Below are 23,096 nucleotides of genomic sequence, written 5' to 3' on the forward strand. Positions count from 1 at the left end.
AGACTGAAGATCATTTCGTAAATAAAATTCTAGTTCACTACTTAAAGATGAAGAAGATGAAGATGAACTTGAAGCATGTGTGTGTTTTTTCTGTGCAATGAATGAAAAAATAGATGACGAACGAGAACTACTAGAAGAAGAAATAGAGCTTTGTACGGAGAATCTAAATCGACGAATTTTTTCATCATATATAGCATAAATATCATAAAGAAGTTGTTTTACCTCAATTTTAGCAGGTTCAGGATCTTGAATCATATTTTCACAGTATGCATCAAGTAAAATTAGCACGCCATTCAATTTAACTCTTGGATCAAATACAGCAGCTAAGTTATGCATAGGACATATCTTGTCCCAATACTCATTCCATTTAGATTCCATTTGTTCAATAATAGGCATTAAAACATCATCATATCTATGTTCTGCAAATTTTTGACTAATTATATATGCTTGTTGTAAAAATGAACATGAAGTTGGATAATAAATACCAGAAAGAACATTAGTAGCATTATAAAAACTAAGCAAAAAATCTTCCAAAATTTTTTCTTTATTCCAATTAGTTTCAGTCAATGTAAAGCCTAATCCACGATCATTAATATATGTACTTAATAAGTTTTTATATGGGTATGCATCATGTATCATGCTATATGTTGAGTTCTAACGAGTAATTATATCAAGTTTAAATTTTTTAAAACGTATACCATGATTTATACATAGTTCCTTAAATTCTTGAAGTCTTGATCTTGAAGCATGAATAAAAGAAACTGCATTTCTAATTTTTGAAATCACATCTTGAATCATGCCCATGCCAGCTTGAACAGAAAGATTTAAGATATGACATGCACATCTAATATGCAATAAATTTCCATTTAACATGAGATGCAATGAGTCCTTTAATAATGTAACAGCAGAATTATTATTAGATGCATTATCAAAAATAATAGACATAATTTTATCATTAATATTATATGAACATGCAGTTTGATAAATGACATTTGAAATTTGTTGCCCAGAATGTGGAAAATCAAAAGCACGAAAAGCAAGAATACGTTTATTTAATTGCCAATCATTATCAATATAATGAGCAGTAATGGCAATAAAATAATTACTACCTACAGATGCTGACCAAATATCAGAAGTTAATGAAATTTTTACATTTAAAGTAAAGAGTGTTTCAATTAAACTTTGTCTCATTGCTAAAAAATTAGTCATAGCTACTCTTCTAAATGTACGCCTACTAGTTCTTTTGTAAGCAGGTTGTAGGTTTAATTGAACATATTCTTCAAAATTAAAAGATTCACATAAACTAAAAGGTAATTCATCCTTAACTATCCATTTTACAAGTGCTTTTCTTTGATTTTCTTGATTATATGCAAAATTACCTACAAGTGATCCCCCATGTATATTAAGGGTACTTTGAGTTTGAGCATGAGAATCATGCATCCTATGACTCTCTTGATGTCTTTTTAAATGGCCTGTTCCCCTACTACTACTACAACTATAAAGTTTGGCACATTTTTTACATTTTGCTTTCCAGACTCCATCAACCATAATTCTATCAAATTCATTCCATACAGCATTAGTCCTCTTACGAGAAGAGGTTTGATCTCCACTCGGTTTACTAGTTCTAGAGGAACTAGGAACATGGGGTTGGGGATTAGTTTCTTCTCCCTCAGAAACAGGAGGAATGCCAAAATGACTTTCCTCAAAAGATGACATATCTAAATTGATGAATGCAAAAAATAAAAACTAACCACAAGGAGGAATTGAGTAGAGGGTCAGAGGGCAGAGGTAGAGCCGAGATTCTGAGCTTCCTCTTGTGCTCTCAACAGGAGTGACCTTCTCTTCTCAACAGGAACCTCCTCTTGTGTAGCACTTAAATACTTGCTAAATGCAAACTAAAAATTAAATTCCTAGAAGAGCACTTTAGAAGAGAAAAATAGTAGTAGTAGAGAAGGAGAGAATAGTTGGTTTGGTGTGGTGAGAATGAGGGAGGAAAGGGGTATTTATAGGACTCCAAATTTTTTTTTTTCTAAAATACCCCTCAAATTAGCCGTTTTTGGACGGTTGGGAGGGGCATTTTGGGAAAAAACCAAAAATAGCCGTTGGAAACGACTATTTGCACGGCCCGTTTGTGCCCGAGACGGGCCGTGCCTGGCACGGCCCGTTTGCGCCGGGCTTCGGTTTTTCGCTGAGCGGGCCGTGCCCGCACGGCCCGCTAATGAAGCGGGCCGGGCCAGGCACGGCCCGCTAACGAAGCGGGCCGGGCCAGGCACGGCCCGTTTAGTCCGTGGCCCAGTGGGCCTGGGCCGGCCCGGCCCGGCCCGATGCCCATCACTATTAGTTAGATTGTGGTCTCTTACAATGGCCCTTGACTGTTAATTTTATAGCCACATTAACTATATAGAGTTGTGCTTACCTGATTGGGATCAGGACTGAGATATTCCCTCCATGCTGCCAGGCAGCTGGCAGCCATACCGAGAGCATTGTTAAGAGCTCGAGTCTGAATTGGAGGACCAGAAGGGTAGAAGATATATCTTCGTTGGCTTGTTCTTATAGGGAAGAGCAGCTGCTTGCTTCGTCTTGGTTGGGCTGCTTGCTTGATGAGGAAAGGGTTAGACGGAAGAGGTATCGGACAACGCATAGCCTCCGTAGAAACCACGTACACTGGGGAAAGTCCTATCTCTATTACATCTTCAGGTAATCTATTGGGGTGGAGTAGCGTTCCCTCATTTGCGTGGCTCTTGGGCTGTCTCGGCTCTCGCTCTTTTGGTGGAAACACGTAGTGGATGGTTCGGATTCTAGGGTCAGTTTAATCGTCCGAAATAATGAAACTACTCTCTCTCTCTCTCTCTCTCTCTCCATGCCTCCCTCCCTCCCCAATGCTTGTAATGGGAAGAGTTTTGAGTTCGACTTCAAAAGATGATGCTTCCTATCCCATCAGTTCTTGAAAAGAACTTATAACAGCAACGGTGCAGCTCGCTCTCATCAGAATATTAACTCACTCTGTACATCCAATCCACTTGTCTAACTCAACTCACAGCAGAAGAATACCGCTAATCTCATGGCTTTCAAAGCAAGAGGGGCAAGATAACTGCACCAGTTTTCAGAGCATAACAATATTCAACCAAACACTGCTTGTGGGGTTATTGCCTTTGTATCTATCCTGATTCACAAGTTTGAGTACAGTGCACTCACACTTGTACGGTTTGCACCGCACGTTACTGTATAGCATTCGATGGCTGCCATGAAGAGATGAATAGCTATCGAGCAATGTATCATTGTTGACAGCCGTCCATCTATTGATGATAGTTATCAAGCATTATACCATATACCGTGGTACAAATAGAATCTTTGATAGTTGTGTGTATGTTGTGTGAGAGAGAGTCCTATGCATTAGCCTATGGTCGCTATACCACGCTTAAGCCCGTAAAGGCTGTCCTACGCATAAGCTAGTGGAGGCTATCTCTATGTATCAACCCATGGGCGCTATGGCATAGTCCCACCATATTTTATCTATCTAATTTACATATTACTTTTGTCAAATCAGTTACCACTTATACAATAAATTTCTCTCAAATTCAAGGTATCTTTATTGACATAAGCATGTTCTCAATATCTGATACATATAATAACCATTCGAATATATTTATACTGAAAATCATATAAAAGCATACCGTCATATGTCAAACCGATACAAATCTCACGATGTAAATCAGTGTTATAACCAATAAACACCCCCACACACACATATATATGGTGATTGCTTACAGGAATTCTTATCTCTATCGAAGATTGATTATACACAATGATCGCTAACCTGTTTCACGATCTACGAGCTGGGGTGCAGAGTATCTCAATAAAAACCTTCTTGCACAGATGACTTTTCCTCTATAGAATCAAACTTGATTATCAAAAGAAAATCAAATATTAGACTAGTAACTTAGACTGCCTATCGGCGTACACTAGGGGTCCATCACTAGGTCCCGAGTCCCTTCTACCACCTTCTTGGGTCAACTAGAGAAAGACAACAGGAAAGAAAAACTAGAGTGACGAGAGAGAAAATAAAGAAAGAAGAAGAAGAAGAAAGCTATGAGGCCGTGTCTCCTTCTCTCTCTCTCTCCTTTCCAAAATAGAGGAAGGCCCTCAACGGCGTTTATGGTTGGCAACCCCTAGCGGCCGCGACCCACGGCAGTGCCGATGGCGTGCCACGCCCGGTGATGACCAGTAAAATGGAAGAAAAGAAGTATCAAAATAGGGGAGACTTTGCCTGCAATCAATCCAGCAATTCGCCGACCAGATTCAAGGGAGAAATGGTGGCTGCAGTAGTGCATGGGGTCAAGGGACCCACGACCGGCCAATGGGCGGCCGGCGGCAATTGGTAGCCGGCAACACCAATTTCATCAAAAAGAATAGGGGTTCTGACCTGTTAGACCGTGGAACATCCCGACGGTTGGGACCTCAACCATGGCCATAAGCCACTACGGGGAACCGGAGAGAGCACCTCGATGACAAGCACTGGCGGTGAAACTAGCCAGAAACAAGAAGAAACAGATTTGTTTTCGAAAACATGGAAACAAGGGTATCACTTTCTCGGCCAAATTTTCGCGATCATTGGTCGGAATCGAAGCTCCAAATAGTTTAAAAGCAAGAGAAGAGGAGTAACTCAATGGTGGCAGGGTCCTTACCAATTTTTTAGGCAGTGATTGATCATGGCAGCAGCGCAATGGCGACTGGCGTTCAGAGAGAAAAATGAGAAAATCTTCAGCGAAGAGCTCCAATCACGAGTGAAACTCTGGGGGGGGGGGGGGGGTGGAAGAGGGACTAGGAGGCCTCTATATAGGCCTCGGTCGTGATTGGAATTTGACTCTAGATCGAATTCCATCGGGCGAAATCGAGAGAAAGAAGACTCCTATCGTCAGTTTTCTTCTCTCCAGGCACGTGTTTTTTTATGTGTTTTGGGCCAATTTCAACTGGCCGAATTGGGCATAATTCGCTTAAAGGGCTGAGTTTTGCGAAAACCTCCAGAGCAGACATAGTAATTTATATTTTGAACCATGTAATATGTAACATGATAAAACAGAACAAAAGGATATAAACAACCACGCACTTGAAACTTCTATATGTAATTAGTACACAGAGTTGCAATATCATTCACGTAGGACATCATCGCACACCTTAAACTGTTCCGTTATGCAATGCACTTATTCTTGATAAGGATAGGAAACATCACACTGTTACCAAGAGACAGACAGGGAAGCTATGAAAGAGACAACATACAAGCCAACGCACTCGTAACATTTTGTTCGGAGGTTGATGAGAACTCTCAAGGGAACCCACCACCGTAGCCACCCCCAGCTCCTCCTCCGAACCCACCTCCGGCTCCACCGCCATATCCTCCACCACCACCGAACCCACCACCACCGCCACCTCCGAACCCTCCACCGCCACCTATCCCAGACCCACCGCCCGCTCCCGCTCCACCTCCGAAACCTCCACCAGCCCCGCCACCAAGTCCACCACCTCCACCTCCTCCGAACCCACCTCCGCCACCTCCACCAATCCCACCACCGTGACCTAACCCAGATCCACCACCAAAGCCAGCTCCAGCTCCTCCACCTTGGCCTCCTCCACCACCGAGCCCACCTCCTCCTCCATACCCGCCGCCAGCACCGCGACCGATTCCGCCGCGGTGGTGGTACCACTTCTGCTCTTCGAACTCCTCCTTGCCCACCAGCTTCCTACCACTAGTGGAGCAAACGAGAGCACTAAGGAACACTAGAAGGAAGAGCTTAGCCATCTTGAACACGGTTCGTCGTGGACTTTGGCCGTGGACGTTGTTGTGTTTATATAGGCATTGCATGGGTGGTTGGATGCCAGCGGCAGTTGGGACGTCTTAAATTGGGGAGTTATCAGTGTCTTATCTACAGCCACGAGTCCGGACGCCGGAGGAGTAAATGAGGCCCCAACTGCCGCTGCCACCGCCACCGTTGAGACAGCTAAGGCCAGAAGACTTTCGAGCGCAAATGGACGGGTAGACTTCATCCTAATCTCCGGAGTTATTCTTTTGCTGACAAATGGAAAAAGAAACGCCCGTCTTCGTCTCTCGAGGGAGAACCATGAATATACGTGTGCCTAGTTAATAAATATCATGGACATTTATTGGAAATGTCCTCCGTATTTCAGGTGAGTAACGCCATTGGCCCAGCCTTTACCACGAATCTTCTACAACCTATAACGATAACCTATGTAAGAGCCGGCAGGCTTCATGTTTTGCAGTCCACCCTCGTCCGATTCGGTCCCCTCTCATGTACTAGTACAATAAAGCAATGCTACGGGGACTCAGAAAAACGACTAAAAAAAACACTCGGCTTTCTGGCACAATTCACACTTCTTCATTTTATGCCACACTCTAGCTAATTCAAAGGGGTCGATGAGAATACTAAACACCTGATGAGTGATTTTTTGAGTTGTGTTTAATCTGGAGTTATTAAAGTATTTTAGATTGTGATTCTTATCAGCTGACCATGGCCGCGTTTTTTCAGGACCTGCCCCTCTGGAACCCTTGAGGGGGAAAGCTTATGGTTCCATAAATCTACTCTACGTGTTTAACACCCTTCAGAAATTAGAGAAACAATTCGCTTCTTGTTTTGTTCTTTTTGTATGACCATGCAGTCGACATTTTGGCATTTTTTCGAGCACCAAATAAATAATTAACCAATTCCTAGCCATGCTATATGCTAGAATAAAACCTGATCATTATATATATGCATGCATGTATGTATGTGTGTATGTATGTATGTATGTACACATACGTATGTACGTATGTACGTACATACATACATATATATATACACACACACACACATATATATATACACATGTATACATACATCTATACGTACTTACATACATACATACATACATCTATACATACATACATATATATATTGTATATATGTATATACATATATGTAAAAATATCTATGTGTGTCTAGATTTGGCTATACTCAAATGAATCTCTACTTAAATTTGTTCAAATTAAGATTAGATAATAGAGCTCTTATATCAATGTTCAAAATCATTGGATGTGATCAAGTCGAGATTTGACAATCAAAATAATATAAAATTATACAATTTTTTTTACCACATAATGTATAGATTAGGGGTCTCTAAATCATATGATTTTTTTAGTGCAAGTAGTTTACAGATAGTAAATCATATTCAATGGCTCTGATCATCGATATAGGATCTCTATTATTCAATATAGCCCTAACCAGATTTGAGGAGAGATCTACTTGAGTGTAGCCAAATTCAGCTCTCTCTCTCTCTCTCTCTATATATATATATATATAGGAGATTGATAACCTACTCTTCGTTATGGTAGGTTATCAATCTACCTATTTTTTCTAAGACAAAAAATACCCTTACTTTTTATAACTCTTAAGAATATTTTACGTCTTTTTACAATCCCACATTAACTCACCCTCTCAACCCCCCAATTAATACTCTCTCTCTTTCTTCGATATATATATATATATATATGTGTGTGTGTGTGTGTGTGTGTGTGTATACATGTACATATATGTAGATAGATACATACATACATACATATATATTTATATGTTAATATATATGCATATACGTACGTATATATACATACATATATCTATCTATATATATATATATATATATGTATGTATATATACATACATATATGTATGTATGTATGTATGTTTGTATGTATTAATTGGGGGGTTGAGAGGGTGAGTTAATGTGGGATTGTAAAAAGATATAAAATGCCCTTAAGAGTAATAAAAAGTAAGGATATTTTTTTATCGAATGAAAAATGGGTAGATTGATAACTTACCATAATAGAGAGTAGGTTATCAATCCCTATATATATATATATATACACACATACATATACCTACAACAAAACCAAAAACTCAGCTAGGATGAGTTATCGAATCACAATTTTGCTAAAGGTTTGTTACTATAAAATAACACAATTTTTAATGCTTGAAAAAGAAGATTCATCCTTTCTAGCCAAATCAAAAGTCTAGCTAAGATATAAGAAATGGTTTTGGTGAATGTCTGTTCTAATAAAATAAGATCATATTTGTTGCTTTAAATGAGAAAAAGAACTTTTGTTCCACTCCAGTCAGACCAGAAGTCTCGCTAAGATAGAGGAAATTAAAGATTTATTTGGGCTCTAAAATTGAAAAATGAGAAAAAGAGAAAGCAAGATAATCATGGAGGGGAATAAATAAGTCTCAATCACTACAAACATTTTTTGAATATTGCAGGAGAAGAAAAAACCTGGACGATTCGGTTTTACTTACACACACACACACACACACACACACACACACACACACACACACACATATATATATGTGTGTGTGTGTGTGTGTGTGAGGGTGTATATGTAAGCAGCAAGTTTGATCGGCCGAAGGTTTCAGTTATAATGGTTATTATTTATCTTAAATTGTAATATATCAACTTGTTAGTATTAAAATATAACATCTTTTGAAAGAAAATTTGGCAAGTAAAATATAAATTTTGAAAATAAATAGTATTTTATTTAGAAAAATGTACAAGTAAAAATATAAGCCTGTCAAGCATAATGTTATTGAAAGTTTCAGGGAAAATAGTTGCCCCACCATATCTAGCCCTTGGATGGAGTATAATGGCCTTCATTAGCCATTATAAATTAAAAATAGATAATCAGAAAAAATCTATTTATGTATGATAACTATTTATAGGAAGCCCCTTTATTTTTAGAAGTAGAATACTGATATTGTGCTCATAGCCTTGAGAAATATAATTGATAATTTTAACTCATGAGTGGCATAAACGCTCAATCATCATGCTATAATTGAATTAATAATGTCCTTACGTGAATCAATAATTAATTAAAATCTTATGATCTATTTTTGATCAACAAGTAGTTTCAAGAGTTTGAAAATATGAATTTTTTAAAATTATATTTACATTGTAACATCAAATCTCAATTATCTGGTAGCAAAATAGCTGCATAAAATTTATTTATACATCAAAATAGATATGATAATAAATGGAAAAATTATAGAATTCGAAAAAAAGATATATAATTTGAGATGTTTTTAGTTGCCACATGCAATGGACGTGCCACTCAACTAGTTTTCTTAGATTGCGCCGCTCATGGGTTGTTGCAGTTTATTCACAAAGGAATGATGATTAAAAAGCAACTGTATTCAATTGTGCCCAAAATTATGGTTAATAGAATGAAGCCATTGTTGCCAAATCTCATTTCTGTGGAATCAGGGCGCTTTTGTTTCTAATAGGAATATTTCGAATGGTATTATGGTGGCACTGGAAGTTTTCCATTCAATGTCTAGGGCTCCTAGGAGGAAAGCTTTAATGATGATCAAAGCTGACATGGAAAAGGCTTATGATCGAATGTTTTGGAGGCAGTTCTTCACCATTATAGATTTCATTCTAAATTCTTAATATGGATAAAGTGCTGCATAGCGGTTTCACTCTTCGTTGGGCCTGAAGCAAGGTTTTCCCTTGTCCCCTTTCATATTTATTTTATGCTCTGATATGTTATCAAGAGACTTGCTGGCATTGGTATGTAAAGGAGCTCTCAAAGGATTCCAACCAAAGCCTCATGCTCGGACAGACTGTATGGTTTAATGCAGTCGTTTCTAAGTTGAGAACGAAAGATGTAATCAAACTGTTTCAGCAGCATTGGGAAGTTGAGGAGGACATTGATCTCAGATGGGTGTGGAAGTTAACGGTAGCCCCTAGACTTAAAATTTTCTGGTGAAAGTTGAGTGGGATCGATTGTTATACAAGGAGTTTCTTCATGCAAGAGGAATGCCACAGAACCTTGGTACTGAATGTGATCTGCGCTACGCTGCCCTTGAAGACGTTAACCACCGTCTGTTTCAGTGTCTGCATATATCCAAGATTTTAATTCTACTCAAATGATGATGAATAGATGTTCGAATCCTCTAGTTGGGATATTTGGAACGCTCAGAATGAGTATGTATTTCAAAACAAACAGATTATCTCTTCCAGAACGTATCAGCGAGCTCATCGGCTGGTGGACGACACTTCCCTATATCGAATTTAACTGATACTACTGGCCATCCTCTCCTTGCTGATATCCGGCAACCTTTGCCATCCTCGCACTATTTTGTTGGCACCCATGTATTCAGAGACACAAACTAGTCAGATGATGCTATGGTTCGCTGTACCGACCTGAACCAAATAGTATAAGATGTATCATACCGTACCGGTTTGGGATCAATATAAGATACCGGAGGTGTACCGATATTCAGTAAGCCAAAAAAATTCCATACCATACCGATACAGTGCTACTATGGTACTGATACGGGTTCGATACCGAGACGGCAAATTTTGACTAATGCACTAGCAGGATCTAAAGATATATCCATGATTTTCCATTGGTTTCCTTGCTACCTCATCCAACAAGAACACTGCCTTGGGCTGATAGAGCTGGAGTTCAATGTCACTGTTGTTAGTATCTTCTTTTTGGGTCTTCGGCCACCTTTCTCTACCTCAAAAGTAAAAAATTGTCACCCCTCGTTTCACATGACATGCCAGCCGTGCAGTAAATAATTTTGATCGTAAGATTGCACCTTAGACACATATTTCTCTCTCGATGATTACATCTTTCTTATAAAGCTTGGACAAATTTTATTGTGGATGAAGAGTGAAGATGATGAAATTATCACGGGCATTTTGTCTTTTTGACTATCTAAATTATCAACTATCACGTGCATTGCACAAGCCACACAGTTGGGATACATGTGTGTAAAGGCATCTATCTTGACAAAATGATACATAAAGCAACACCCTTAATTGTGAGTAACAAACCTCACATGTTCTCTTCTGGAGAAAATTAAACACCACTTGGCCAGTGATTCCTGCTTATTATTATTTTTCCTTAAGAATGCTAAGTTAATGTTGAAAAGTCAAGGCAATCACTCCAAACAAATTATTCAAATGCTTCTAAGGTGGTTTATTAGTTGGGCACTCGTCCTCTTACTCTTAAATAGGTGTTAATCCTGATTTTTCAAGGTTAACTATTTAGTGATCTTGCTGTAACATTACTTTTCAAAGCAAGGTTAAAACAGTAAACAACCTTCACAAACACACCTTGAAATAGGCCAGACCAGGTTTATATTTATAGAATTTATACGAATGCCTTCAAAGTGACTGGCCCGAATCCTACATGGAGGGTAAAAAAAAATCTTATCAAGTATGTTCTTCTCCTCGCAAGAATGGGCTGGGAGAGGTCCAGATGATGTAGACTGAGTCAGATCTCAAATTCTATAATAATAAAAATACTATTTTTAATTCCAAAATTTCAACAGAATTATCCAAATAGACTCTTAAAACTTTATTCATAGGACCCTGGAACTTAGGCAAGTAGACAATATGCTCCATGATTACTTATTTAGATCCTAATCTTGAGGACATAAAACCTTGCTTCTAATTGTTAAAGAAAGGGGGATGAAAAGCAAATTAAAGCTTGCTTTGTAAAGAAGGATGCACTGACAAGTTGTGGAATGAAGGTAGATGATCATATAAGCTTGCGCTAAAACTCTAGAACCACCATTCATGCATGTGGCCTTTTATTAAGGGTTGTTGGATTGTGCAATAGCCGCTTTGAGATCTATGCAGATGGTTGAATGAAGATGTCTGGGGTGCATGAAGATCTGTGTAAGGTGTGATCCAATGGTTAATGCTGTGAAAGAAGATTAATCATTCTTTTGCACAAAAGATACAACCAGACATGCAATCCAGGGAGTAATGCTAAAATAAATACTAACGACCCACAAAAATATCAATAGGAATTAGGGTTTAAATGCCTAGAAATTTCTGGCCTGCCATCTAGGCATGTGGCATTTATCCTTGGTGCAATTACATGGACACAAAATCTGTTTCATATGGATTCTCTGAGGGATTGTCATCTCTTTAACGATTTTCTTACTTAATTGCATACCTCGTTTGTTCGCGTCTTGTAACTTGTTTGTCTTTTATACCATTATTCTTTCAATGAAACCTTACACAATTGTCAATTGCAGTATTGGCAGTCCTTAGCACCAACTCACACAACATCAGCACCATCACACTTCTTCCACAGGGCGTCAAAATCAGCCCCCAACTTAAACTCGAACACTAGATTCATGGCACCTCTATCTCAAGAAATCAGTGAAACTATATTAATTCACACAGCTGAGCTAACAGCTGTTGGTAATGACATCTTGCATTTGGACAGCTTTAGTTATCTACATTAATTCACAGTCGACAAATTAGTGCTCCAACGTCTAGTTCTGAACTCCTCTGCAGTTTTGCTTTATAAACATGGAAGCTACTGCAATTGAAATTTATGCATTTTAAATGAGTAGGGAATTCGTATGAGATGACAATATCATGCACAAAACATCGGAAAGGAATCAATATTTCATAGTTCATACGCGAGAGAAAGTCAATCTTCTTGGTTATTCTTAACAGATTACATGAAATGGCATGAAAAGAAACGGATGCATGGTAGAGTTTCCAGCTACGCTTTCAGAACATTTTCTTTGAACGGGTGAGAACAGGTTAAAAGAACAATGGAGGAAATCCATCCCCAAGCCCACCCCCGGCTCCTCCTCCAAACCCACCTCCTTCACCATCGCCAAGTCCTCCACCACCCCAAAAGCCACCTTCACCACCACCTCCAAAGCTACCGCCAAGGCCAGACCCACCTCCCAGCGAACCGCCAGCTCCGGCGCCACCTCCAAAATCCCACCATGCAGCACCACCACCAAGTCCACTGGCCTCCACCAAGACCACCACCATGATCTAACGTAGCTCCATCACCTAGGCTCCTCCTCCATGGAACTCGACACCACAGCAGAGTCTGGCTCCATGGTGGTGGAACCACTACTCCTCCAAGGCCTCCTCGCCCACCAGCTTAATTCCTACCACCAGTGGAGCACAAGAGAGCACCAAGGAGTGCAAGAGGGAAAAGCTTAGCCATCTTGACCTCACTTACAACGGACTCGGTTTGGCTGTGATGTGGAGTTGAAGACGTACGTGGGGATTGCGTATTTGTACGGATACGTACAGATGGGCAAACTCACTTACTGAATTTTATACTGCGTCACCTTTGCTCGTTTGGACCGGCCTTATTGAAAAACTTGAATATACTTGTCAAAGGGCTTGATCTAGTTTGCATCTCTACTTAGCTGATTTATCAAAGTATCCACATGAGCACTCTAATCTAAATTGTACTAAAAAAATGTACTATAATTTGATCATTTTTCTGGGAGATACTAACAGGGGCGACCCAATACATCTGAGGGCCCAAGGCGAATTCAGTAAATGGGGCCTCTTTTTTTTAAATAATAATTTTTTTAATAAATATAAAATACTTAAAAAAATGTTATGGAAATAGATTGCTGTCAAGTACACTATTTCAACAAAGATGCATGAATCTAATAAAGGTCGACAAAAAGCCTCTTCAGTTTAATATAATTCTTGAATGAAAATATTAAAAAAAAATATTTTAAAAAAAAAGGGCCATGGAACTGTTCTTGGCAATACTGTTTACCATGTGAAGCAAGAGCAGAATAGGAAAAAGGCCATCCCATGGCGCTTCACGGTCAAAAAATTTGTCCAAGAGAAAGTAGGGTCATTATGGGAAATTCACTCCATCTAATTAATAAAAGTCCCATCCCACCATCTTCCCTTCAAGTGAGTACCCAAGCAGCCCCTGCAACATCACGGAACAGCAGCCATTCAACCCCCCCTCCCTCCTTCTCTTTCTCTACCCTCCTTTTCTTTTGCTAAAGACCATCTCCCCCTTCAAGTGAGCACCGAAGCTGCAACTGCAACATCACGGCACAGCAGCCATTCAACCCCCTCCCTTCTTTTCTCTCTCTACCACCCAAGAGGGGAGAAGAAACCGAGAGGAGAAAATTAAAAAAATCTCCACCCTCCAAGAAGTCCATCTCCAATCCCCCTATCTTTCTTCCTGATGGCCCAGCTGGATCAGGAGTAATGTGAGGGAAGGAAAACCAAGACCAAAACCAAAAAAGAGAAGGGATGAAAGATAAGAGTGGCTTCAGGTGTGTATGAAGCCAACCAAATCCCTCCTCTCTCTCTCTCTCTCTCTCCACCCAAAACAAAACTACTGTCCCCAACTTCCCCGATTGCCCTCTGCAGGCCAGGAAACCCTCCACCTCCCTTCCATCAAGGGGGAAGACTCGTAGCTAGCTTCTGCTCCCGGAGGCCTTCCATTGGCCCGGGGCCTTAGGCGACCGCCTCAGTCGCCTAGGGCTCGGGCCGGCCCTGGATACTAACTAAATTGCGATATAATTAACAAGCAGACACTTGCATGGGGTGAAACCATTTGAAATGAGTTCGGATCTCCACTTGCTAGGAATTGAACTAGAGATGTCCAATTTTGCTATCAATGCCATCCATATATGGTGTGGTGGCCCGTGCTAGGATAGAGTTCGCATGATACATATTTGAATAATGCTCTGTGAAGTATATCAACCATGTCTGATCATAAGCTATCATGTGATATATGAAAGATCAGGACTAATTAATCTCTTCAATTTAATCATAAGATAGAAAGAATGTGAACTCTTTTCAGTGCCATCAATGAGAATGCATTGCCAAAAATAAGTTGTATTGGTTTGCAAATATAAAAAAAAAAGAATTAAAGGGTTTTTTTTGCCAAAAAAGTTTATAAAAATAGAATTGTATTTCATTTAAATCAGATTTACTGCTTCCAAAAGATATTGGAATGCATTATTTCTAAAATATAAGTCCTTTTTAATTTCTTCTCTTCTCCGAAATATCCTAAACCCTATTATTTTTAGGTACGGAGATAAAACAACCCAAGAAATAACTATTCAAATGAGAAATAATTGCACGCAGAGTTGGGATGCGCAACAATAATAAACTTTATACGCTTGTTCCTTTTCCGATCCATTTTGCGGCGGATTCTAAAGTTGCCCGGGAGAGAGGAGAGGCAGATTGACAAGTGGGTGAGTTGTTGGAGTTTTAATGCCTAGTTGCGTCTCTCCATGATAGATTAATTACATTAAAGGCAAATTTAGTTGGAGAAAATTAGACTTTGAATTGGGAATAGAATGAATATCTTTCATTCCAGCCTTTTGATTGAAGGAGTCACATTTCCATTTTGATTTCAGAAAGAAATAAGAATACTCCAATCCCTCAAAATCCAATTCCGACTCTCTCTTAGTATTTAAATCCGATTTCGATACTGATGTTGATTTTAGTCATGAACGAAACCTGTGAGATAATATGGCCAATCTGATCCCCATTTTAATTTCGATTTCAATTCCAATTTCGATCAGGAACCAAATACACCCTAGATATATCTTGTTGAGAGATGCTCCCAATAAATTTATTCCCAGTATGCATGCTGACCTTATTAGCCAACAAGAAAACAAAAGTTTTATTGTTCTTTTTTTTTTTTTGTACAAGAAACAGAAGTTTTGTTTGAAAGCTGTAGTCAGACTCGATCAATGTTAATATCTTGAAAGAAGGAACATCAACAGAAAGAAAAAGACATTTCGGGCACATCAATATAAAAAAGAAACTTCTATTATTGTTGGCCAATGTAAGTCCACCTGCATCTTATTTTGAGAAATCACCGACTTCTTTGTCATGACTTTCCTTGTTGCCGTAAATACTAGATTTAGCTTGGAAAGTTAGCAAGAATGAGATTTTTGTAGCCACAAAATATTCATGAAATCAAATCCCAAATCCTCTTGCAGTGATTTGAAGAAGTGGTTTAGCTCTTTTGCAATTTTCCCTAAGATGAACTATGATGCGTAGAGATTTGGCTTAGTTCTTTTGGTTTGCTAAGCCGATGGACGTCGATGCTGTGCTTGTTGGTGGCTTCTGCTACAGGAAGTATTAGGTTACATGCATTTGGCTTCCATGCAAGGGTGTGCTGAGGTTTGATTGACCGCAAATACAAAGTTATCTAAAGCAGTGAAAGGATGCAAAAATATTAAAGTCCAGTGTTAAAGGAACTGGATTTCTGAGTGTCAACGACTCGGAGTAGAGGAGCATGTTGTAGAGGTGATGTGCTCAGTGCTAAATGATTAAATATATTTAGAAACTCGATAATTAAGTAAATCAACATTATTAACTTCTTTTTGGGTACAATGGCCATCTAAGAAAAGATAAAACCATACCATATCACCACTTGAACCTTCATTAGCTAACTAAACAGCTGACTCATTTCCTTCCTTAAGAACATGAGAAGCTTTAAACACATATGAATAAGCTCTTCGCAACTGCTTGAAATGTCTAAGGAGAGAAAGAAGATAGGGTCCAGGATGGAGCTGTTGGACTTTTGATCAAAACCTCAATGGAGTTAGGATCGACGGGCTGGTCGAGCTAGATATAACAAACAAGTGATAAATTTCCCCCTTTTTTTGAGATAAATTCCTTGTTTAACTTTCAAAACAGGAAATCTGTAGAGAAGAGATGTAGTCCTGCAACAAACTACCTCGTTTAGCGATGAGAAGAAATCCTCATCTCTCTCTCTCTCTCTCTGTCTCTGAGAAGTAGAATAAAAATAAATATAGAGAGCTAGAGAGACCCACCTATACACACAGCACATCACCATTTCTTGGTCTTGAGCTACTGACGGTTTTTGCACTGTAGTACATGGGTTGTTTCCCCGTGATTCCGTTCCCAATCATCAGAGTAGAGGTAAAGAAACATTGAAATAGCCGTTGAAGATCTTGGAATTCCTCATTAACTACTTCCTTCAAGTAAATGATCCATTTCGCGCTTTATTTTTCTACAGAAGCGAAATGGTGATGTGAATACCTTTGCAGGCCCAAGGAACACTGGTCTTTGGGGTGATGCCTTGTATCGTTACAAATGGAATCGGATCGACTAGTCTCATGATCCAAATGGACTAAGAGATACTACAGGACAGATCTTTTAGGAGTAACTAAAGGCTGGCTATGGTATTTGTGATTATATTTGATTGGATTTGGACTCTTAGCTTAGCGAGAATGCCAACTGAAATGAGAGAGTATACAAGGACCCATGCAGTCTTATGTTTAGTTCACCAACTGATTGTGCAATGGAGAGATTTTAGTCCTACATTGGTTGGATACTTGGAGATCTTAATCCTATATTGATTGTGCATTGGAGAAATCTTGGATACTGCCCATGAATCTGCCAAATAATAGCTTCAAAATAACTTTTTGGATAAGGTTCTGGGTCATTACATTTTATGCATTGGATGACAATGCTTGGACCTCTTTCCGACCATAATTGTGTAGCTTTCATCTAAATATGAAAGTACAAATGCCATGCCAAGCTGCCTGAAGCTTAGCTTCAGGAATGGAGTAGAGTACTTGGAGAGCACCTTACTGTTGCATGAACTACCTTACCACTATGATCTCTAATCATAAGCTCTGCTCCAGCTAAAGAAGTCCCTTTAGCCAAGTAGGTATAGAGATCACTTCTAGTAGCCATTTTATCCTGAAATAATCTTCCATTTCTAGAATTCTATAAGATCTATCCAGCATGCGGAAACATTGTTTGGTTCTCAACATTCAGAATCTTATTTGATAAAAGTTGAATCAAGTCTTCAATTGACTGTAAAGAAGGGTTCAAGTTGCACCAGTTGCATATTGAGTCCCACACAGCTTTGCAAATCGGCAATTTATCAGGGCATGATCAACATCCTCCTCTTTATCACCACAAAGATCTCACAAACATTGAGCTGAATTAGGGAACCACAATCTTTTAAAATAGACTCCCAAGGATCTCTTCTCCACCTAGCGCGCTATGAGAAAAAGGTCACTCAGGAACTAGACTGAGCTATCCATAACCAAGAGAATTCATTACCATTCTAATTAGAGTGTCGGCTAGTTATTAGATTGTAGACTTCCTTCAAATTAACCTTAGTAGATTTACTTTTCCCCAGGTTAATTGATCCCTCCAGCATCTTTTTAACAGGGAAATTTTTATTATAATGGACACCATTTCTGGAGGAAATATAGCAGCTAACTTTTGTTCTATGTCCCAAGTTCTTGGAGCAGTCAGCATCTCAGCAACATTTCGACCACTATCACAATTATCCTTATTAATTGGAACAGGCAGGGAATTCATTAAGCTGGTAGAGATCCAAGGTTGATCAAATAAGTGAAATATACCATCCCAAACTCAAAATCCATATGAAGTAATTCTGGATAAACTTAGCACACTGACAAATAGACTTCCAAATGGCTGAAGTTTTCCTAGTACTTTTATATTCCGTGGAATTTCCTGTGCATTTGTACATGGCAGCTGAGAACCCAGCTCCACAAAGAGTTGGGATGGAGAACATGATTGCCAACAGGTTTCCCCATTATAGCACACCTTCTGGTCCTTGGTTCATGCGGTCTTAGCCCACCTTTCTCTTTTGGTTGGCAAATCTTTTTCCATGGATGCGAGTGTAGCTTTCTTTGCTCAACTAAATGCCCCCATTATGGAAGGCTGCATTTGTCACCTTAATACCTAAGAAGAATAATCATATGGTACACACCCACTTCAGGCCTATTATCTTACTCAATAATCTGTACAAAATGGTTGCAAAGATTATCAAAAAAATCAAATTGTAAGCACTTCTGCCTCAAATCATGTTAGAGAATCAAGGTGCATTTTTGTAGGGGAGAACAATTTCGGATAACTTTTTTTTTGGCTCAATAAATAATTCATTTATTGGAGAACCTGTTTATAAACGTCGAACAGACAGCCCTTATGAACGAGAGAATTATTTGGCATTATTTCTGGTCCGTTCTGTGGAGGTTTGTTTTCTCTATAATTTTATCATCTTGATAGAAGTCTATATGGAAGTTCCACTCATTGGGCATTGGCCAGGTTCTAAAAGGAATTCCTTGACAACAGCTACAATTCCCTTCCTAATGATGGATTAGAAACATTTGAATCAAAAAAATAGGCTGGAAACCATTGGGGCTTGGTGCTTTTCGTGTTGCCATACCTCTCATGGTGTCATCAATCTCATCTTCTATAACAGGCAAAGTCAACAATTCATTGTCCTCCTAAGAAATTTATGAGGGATGGAAGGGAGCTCAAAGGTTCAATGGAAATTGAGCTATTCCCCTTATTTTTGAAATTATCAACAAAGAAATTTATGATTAACTCATCATCATGTATAATATCTCCATCTTGCGCCCGTATCTTTGTAATTCTCTTTCTCCTCCTTAGCATAGTGGCCTTCTGGAACCAGCAGGATTAGAATCACCAAACTTAAGCCATCGAAATCTAGATTTTCATCACCAAAAAAATTATTGGTGTCTCAGATTCTTGTTGTATTCCCTCAAAAGAGCCATCAGTCTATTATGATCCTCATGCTCTAGTCCTCCTGACATGGCTTCTAAATTCTGCACGAATTTCACTTTCCAACTTGCTAGCGTTATTGTTTAGACTGGACATGCGCTCTATTCCATCCGCTGAGTTCCTGTATCACTTATCTCAGAAGGAGAGAAGCGTTGACACAAGATAAATGATTCCTACATTTCTAGGCCCGCTCGCTAAAGTGTCTCTGCCCACATGTTTACATTATCTTACAGGGAAATCAATAAGAAAACCATTCGAAAAAGCCAAATGGGCATCTTTCTGTTGCAATTAGTCTATTCAAGCATTCATGGCCCAAGGAATGTGAAGACAAGGTATGGGGCTTCCTATTTCATCACATTCATATATGATTATTTGCGGTTCGATTGTGTTTACTTGATCTCCCACAAGTCAGAAGCATTAGCGTGCTTTAGACATTTTATGAAAGAAGTGAAGAATCAAAAGACAAGAGCATTAAAACTTTTAGAATTGACCATGAATGTGAATATTTATTTGAGCAATTTATGGTGCTCTATGAGGAATGTAGAATCCAAAGACAGCTAACAATGCTCGGAACTCTGCAAAAAAGTGGTGTAGTGGGAAGCTGGAATAGGGTGTTATTAGAACTGGTTAGATCAATGATGATGCAAACAAATTTACCAATATCTTTTCAGAGGGATTCACTTTTGACTGCTACCTTACATTCTCATTCTTAGCCACGTCTTCTAAATCAGTACCTTCTACCCATATGAGTTATGGACCGGAAAAAAGTCCAATTTGGGTCGTCATGGGGATCGGCGCATTTTATTCACGATACCTCTTATAAATATGGAAAGTTAGGTTCAGGAGGAAATAAATATATCTTCGTAAGATGCCCATACCATTCTAAGAGCTATATGGTTTTAAGTGAACAATCTTATGGCAGTGTGATTGAAATTAAGGATTTCATCAAGGCCAAGTTTCTAGTTATTCTTTCTTGCTTTACCATGGCGTCATTAGTTGGTCTAGCAAAAAGCAACCTTGTATAGCTTTATCCATCATGGAGGTAGAGTATGTAACTTGCTTAACAGCATCACAGGAGGCAGCTTGTTTAAGAAGGTTTCTTAGGCATTAGGATGTAATCACTTGTTCTTCTGATCTATAAAGTAATAATCTATTGCGATAGTATAGCAGCTCTTTCCTATGCCAAGGACCACAAGTAACATGAAAAAACCAAACAAATTGACATCAGATTTCATTACATGAGAGACATGGTTGTGCAAAAAGAAGTGAAACTGGAACATATTTCTGTAAGTTGGAAGATTGCTAATCCCCTCACACGAGGGAATACCTTTGGCACCAAATGTAGTGAGCAAACATGAGACATAGTATCCTTTTGTGCTTATGTAGCGAGAAAAGTTAATGGTTTTGAATACACTGTGATAAAACATATTACAGTATGTCACCTTAGTTGGAGCTAAGATGAGGTCTGTAATAGTTTGTTTGTTAAGTTCTACATGACTTAAATTTATATTTAATAGTCTGTACATGATTCATGCACAATCATGTAGCTTGTGATTAGCCATGCAAGTTTTTAGATTTGGCACTTGAGTTAGCGAGCAAATTTAAAAACTCAAGTTAGGCACTAATAAGCAACAAGACCAAGATTTGTATAGTGTTACAAAGATGTGGCATGCGCTCTTTTGGAAAGATAAATACACTGGAGCATGTAATTTATACGACATGTGCTTGTTGACTAATGTAGGAGTTGAGAGAATGGACCCCTGCCTCCTCATCATGTGAGTCCTATGGATAATAGTAATTGATGCCTTTTGTGACTTTGACGATGGCATGAAGTTGAAATTTCAGTACCTGTTGCTCTAGCATGTTGCATGACAATTTTGTTCGATTCAGTCTAAAGGGACATACATCACTAGAAAAGCGATTGAGCTAAAACTAAATATCATGAGGTGAAGGGAAGACTATTTAAAACCACATATGTTAAATTTTATACTCACCATCAACCGGTTATGTTACTTTCTGGGGTTGTGATGTAACTATAAGTATATTAAAAGTATAGGATAAAGTGCAACTTTGAGATCAAAACTCAAGAGGAATTAGAGATATTTAATCCGATATGGTGGCTAAATGAGTTTAGGGCATATTGAAACAACTTTTTGAAACTAACCTTTTAGTCTCTAACGAGACTTTTCATGCAAGTGTACTTGGTGGTCAGATAGGCTATTAACCAGTATAAATGGAGGAAAAAGAGAGATGCATGGCAGGGTTGTGCCCACTATATACAAGTGGAAGATGGTAGACATTGGATTTAATGTGCAATACAAGGGCGCTCAAAGTGGGAAAACCCATATCTTTTTAGCTACTTGGCTCTTCATAGTTTAGCATGTGTATTACATGCATTGAAGCTCAATAGATGAGCCACTGAAAGGGCATATGGCTTCGTAATTGAAAAGAAAGATTTGGCAATTGAAAATGAACTAGCTAAATAAATTGAGGTAGTAGGATGGCTCATTTAATGTATGTTTTATGAAAGAACTCCTATAAATAGGCCTCCATCCAAGCTTGATGCTGGTACGCCAAGAATGAAAAGCATTCAGAAAAAAAAGCTCCCTATCTCTTTCTCTCTTCCTTTTTATGCTCTTGAAGCTTTTAAACCATGGGTGTGTGTAATACTCTAGTAGTGTGCACTATTATGAGTAAATGGTTTGGTTTGTGACAAAGTTTCACTTCAAAGGTTACCAATATACTAATCTGAGTTATTGGAGCTTATTTGCTGTTTCAAAAGGACATTCAAAGTAATGTGAAAAGTCTATTTGAAGATCGTAAATCGCTGGCTTCGAGTATGTGAGATATATCTGAATGGATATGCTTCCACTTGATTTCGTAAATCCGAATAACTTTTTTCTTGTACACCACAAATGGTGGGGAAACTTTTAAGTGCTCTAATAATTTAATTTAAATGCCCCTTTAAAAGCAATGGTTGACCAAGGAGTAGAATTAAAAGAAACCAATTTGAAAGCAACTTTTGTGTTTTTTTTTTTTTTTTTGTTAAAGCAGCTGCTTTATATACACATCCTCTAGCATCCGTTATAAGAATATTCTATAATTTCTAGGATATCGATGATAATGTCTTCCACAAAACCGATCTAATATGATCGGCCATAAAGGATACTGTTCAATAAGCTGCACTGTTGCCCTTCTTGTAGATATGTCTGATCACGCATGAGATGTGTTGGCAGTATCTTCATCTCAGCTTTATATTATCGATTCTTGATATATGGCTTGATATAGAACTAAAATGAAGATACCACAAATAAGATGAAAAGCAACTTGCTTTATTATCAGATCTAACTTTCTCCAACTAATGTTATGCTCCCAATAAACCTTGGGAAGGGAGGAGCAACATTGTTCCACATTTTTTCCAAATAATAATGATGAATTAGCAGCACAAGGGAAATGGCTAAACCGCTCAAGAGCATAACAAGAGTCTGACCAAAGTGTCGGCGAGTCCCCTTCTCTTTGACTCCAAGGGGCCAATCAATTTCCCGTCATCTCCTCAACCGCTCAAACGCGGTTTAAATGCCTTCCCGGTTTCCCTGTCCTCCATCGCGCATCTTTTAGGCAAGATGGACTGCTCTTCCTCTAACTTGCCTATAAAAGGACGGCAATGGGCTGAGCTTTGA

The 23,096-nt window shown here is 38.7% G+C and overlaps 1 protein-coding gene across 1 annotated transcript; it reads right to left on the minus strand.

The window, feature by feature from the left end:
* Window positions 1–5,092: 5,092 nt before the first annotated feature.
* LOC148702487 (uncharacterized) lies at window positions 5,093–5,890 on the minus strand. Its single transcript, XM_088703808.2, has one exon. The coding sequence runs from the start codon at window positions 5,858–5,860 to the stop codon at window positions 5,324–5,326; it is 537 nt and encodes a 178-aa protein (XP_088559934.1). The 5' UTR covers window positions 5,861–5,890; the 3' UTR covers window positions 5,093–5,323.
* Between the last annotated feature and the right edge of the window lie 17,206 nt (window positions 5,891–23,096).

The sequence above is a fragment of the Phoenix dactylifera genome, chromosome 9 (genome assembly GCF_051530095.1).
Source record: "Phoenix dactylifera cultivar Ajwa chromosome 9, Ajwa_hap1_PhDact_Kaust_v1.1, whole genome shotgun sequence".
Classification (NCBI taxonomy): Eukaryota; Viridiplantae; Streptophyta; class Magnoliopsida; order Arecales; family Arecaceae; genus Phoenix; species Phoenix dactylifera.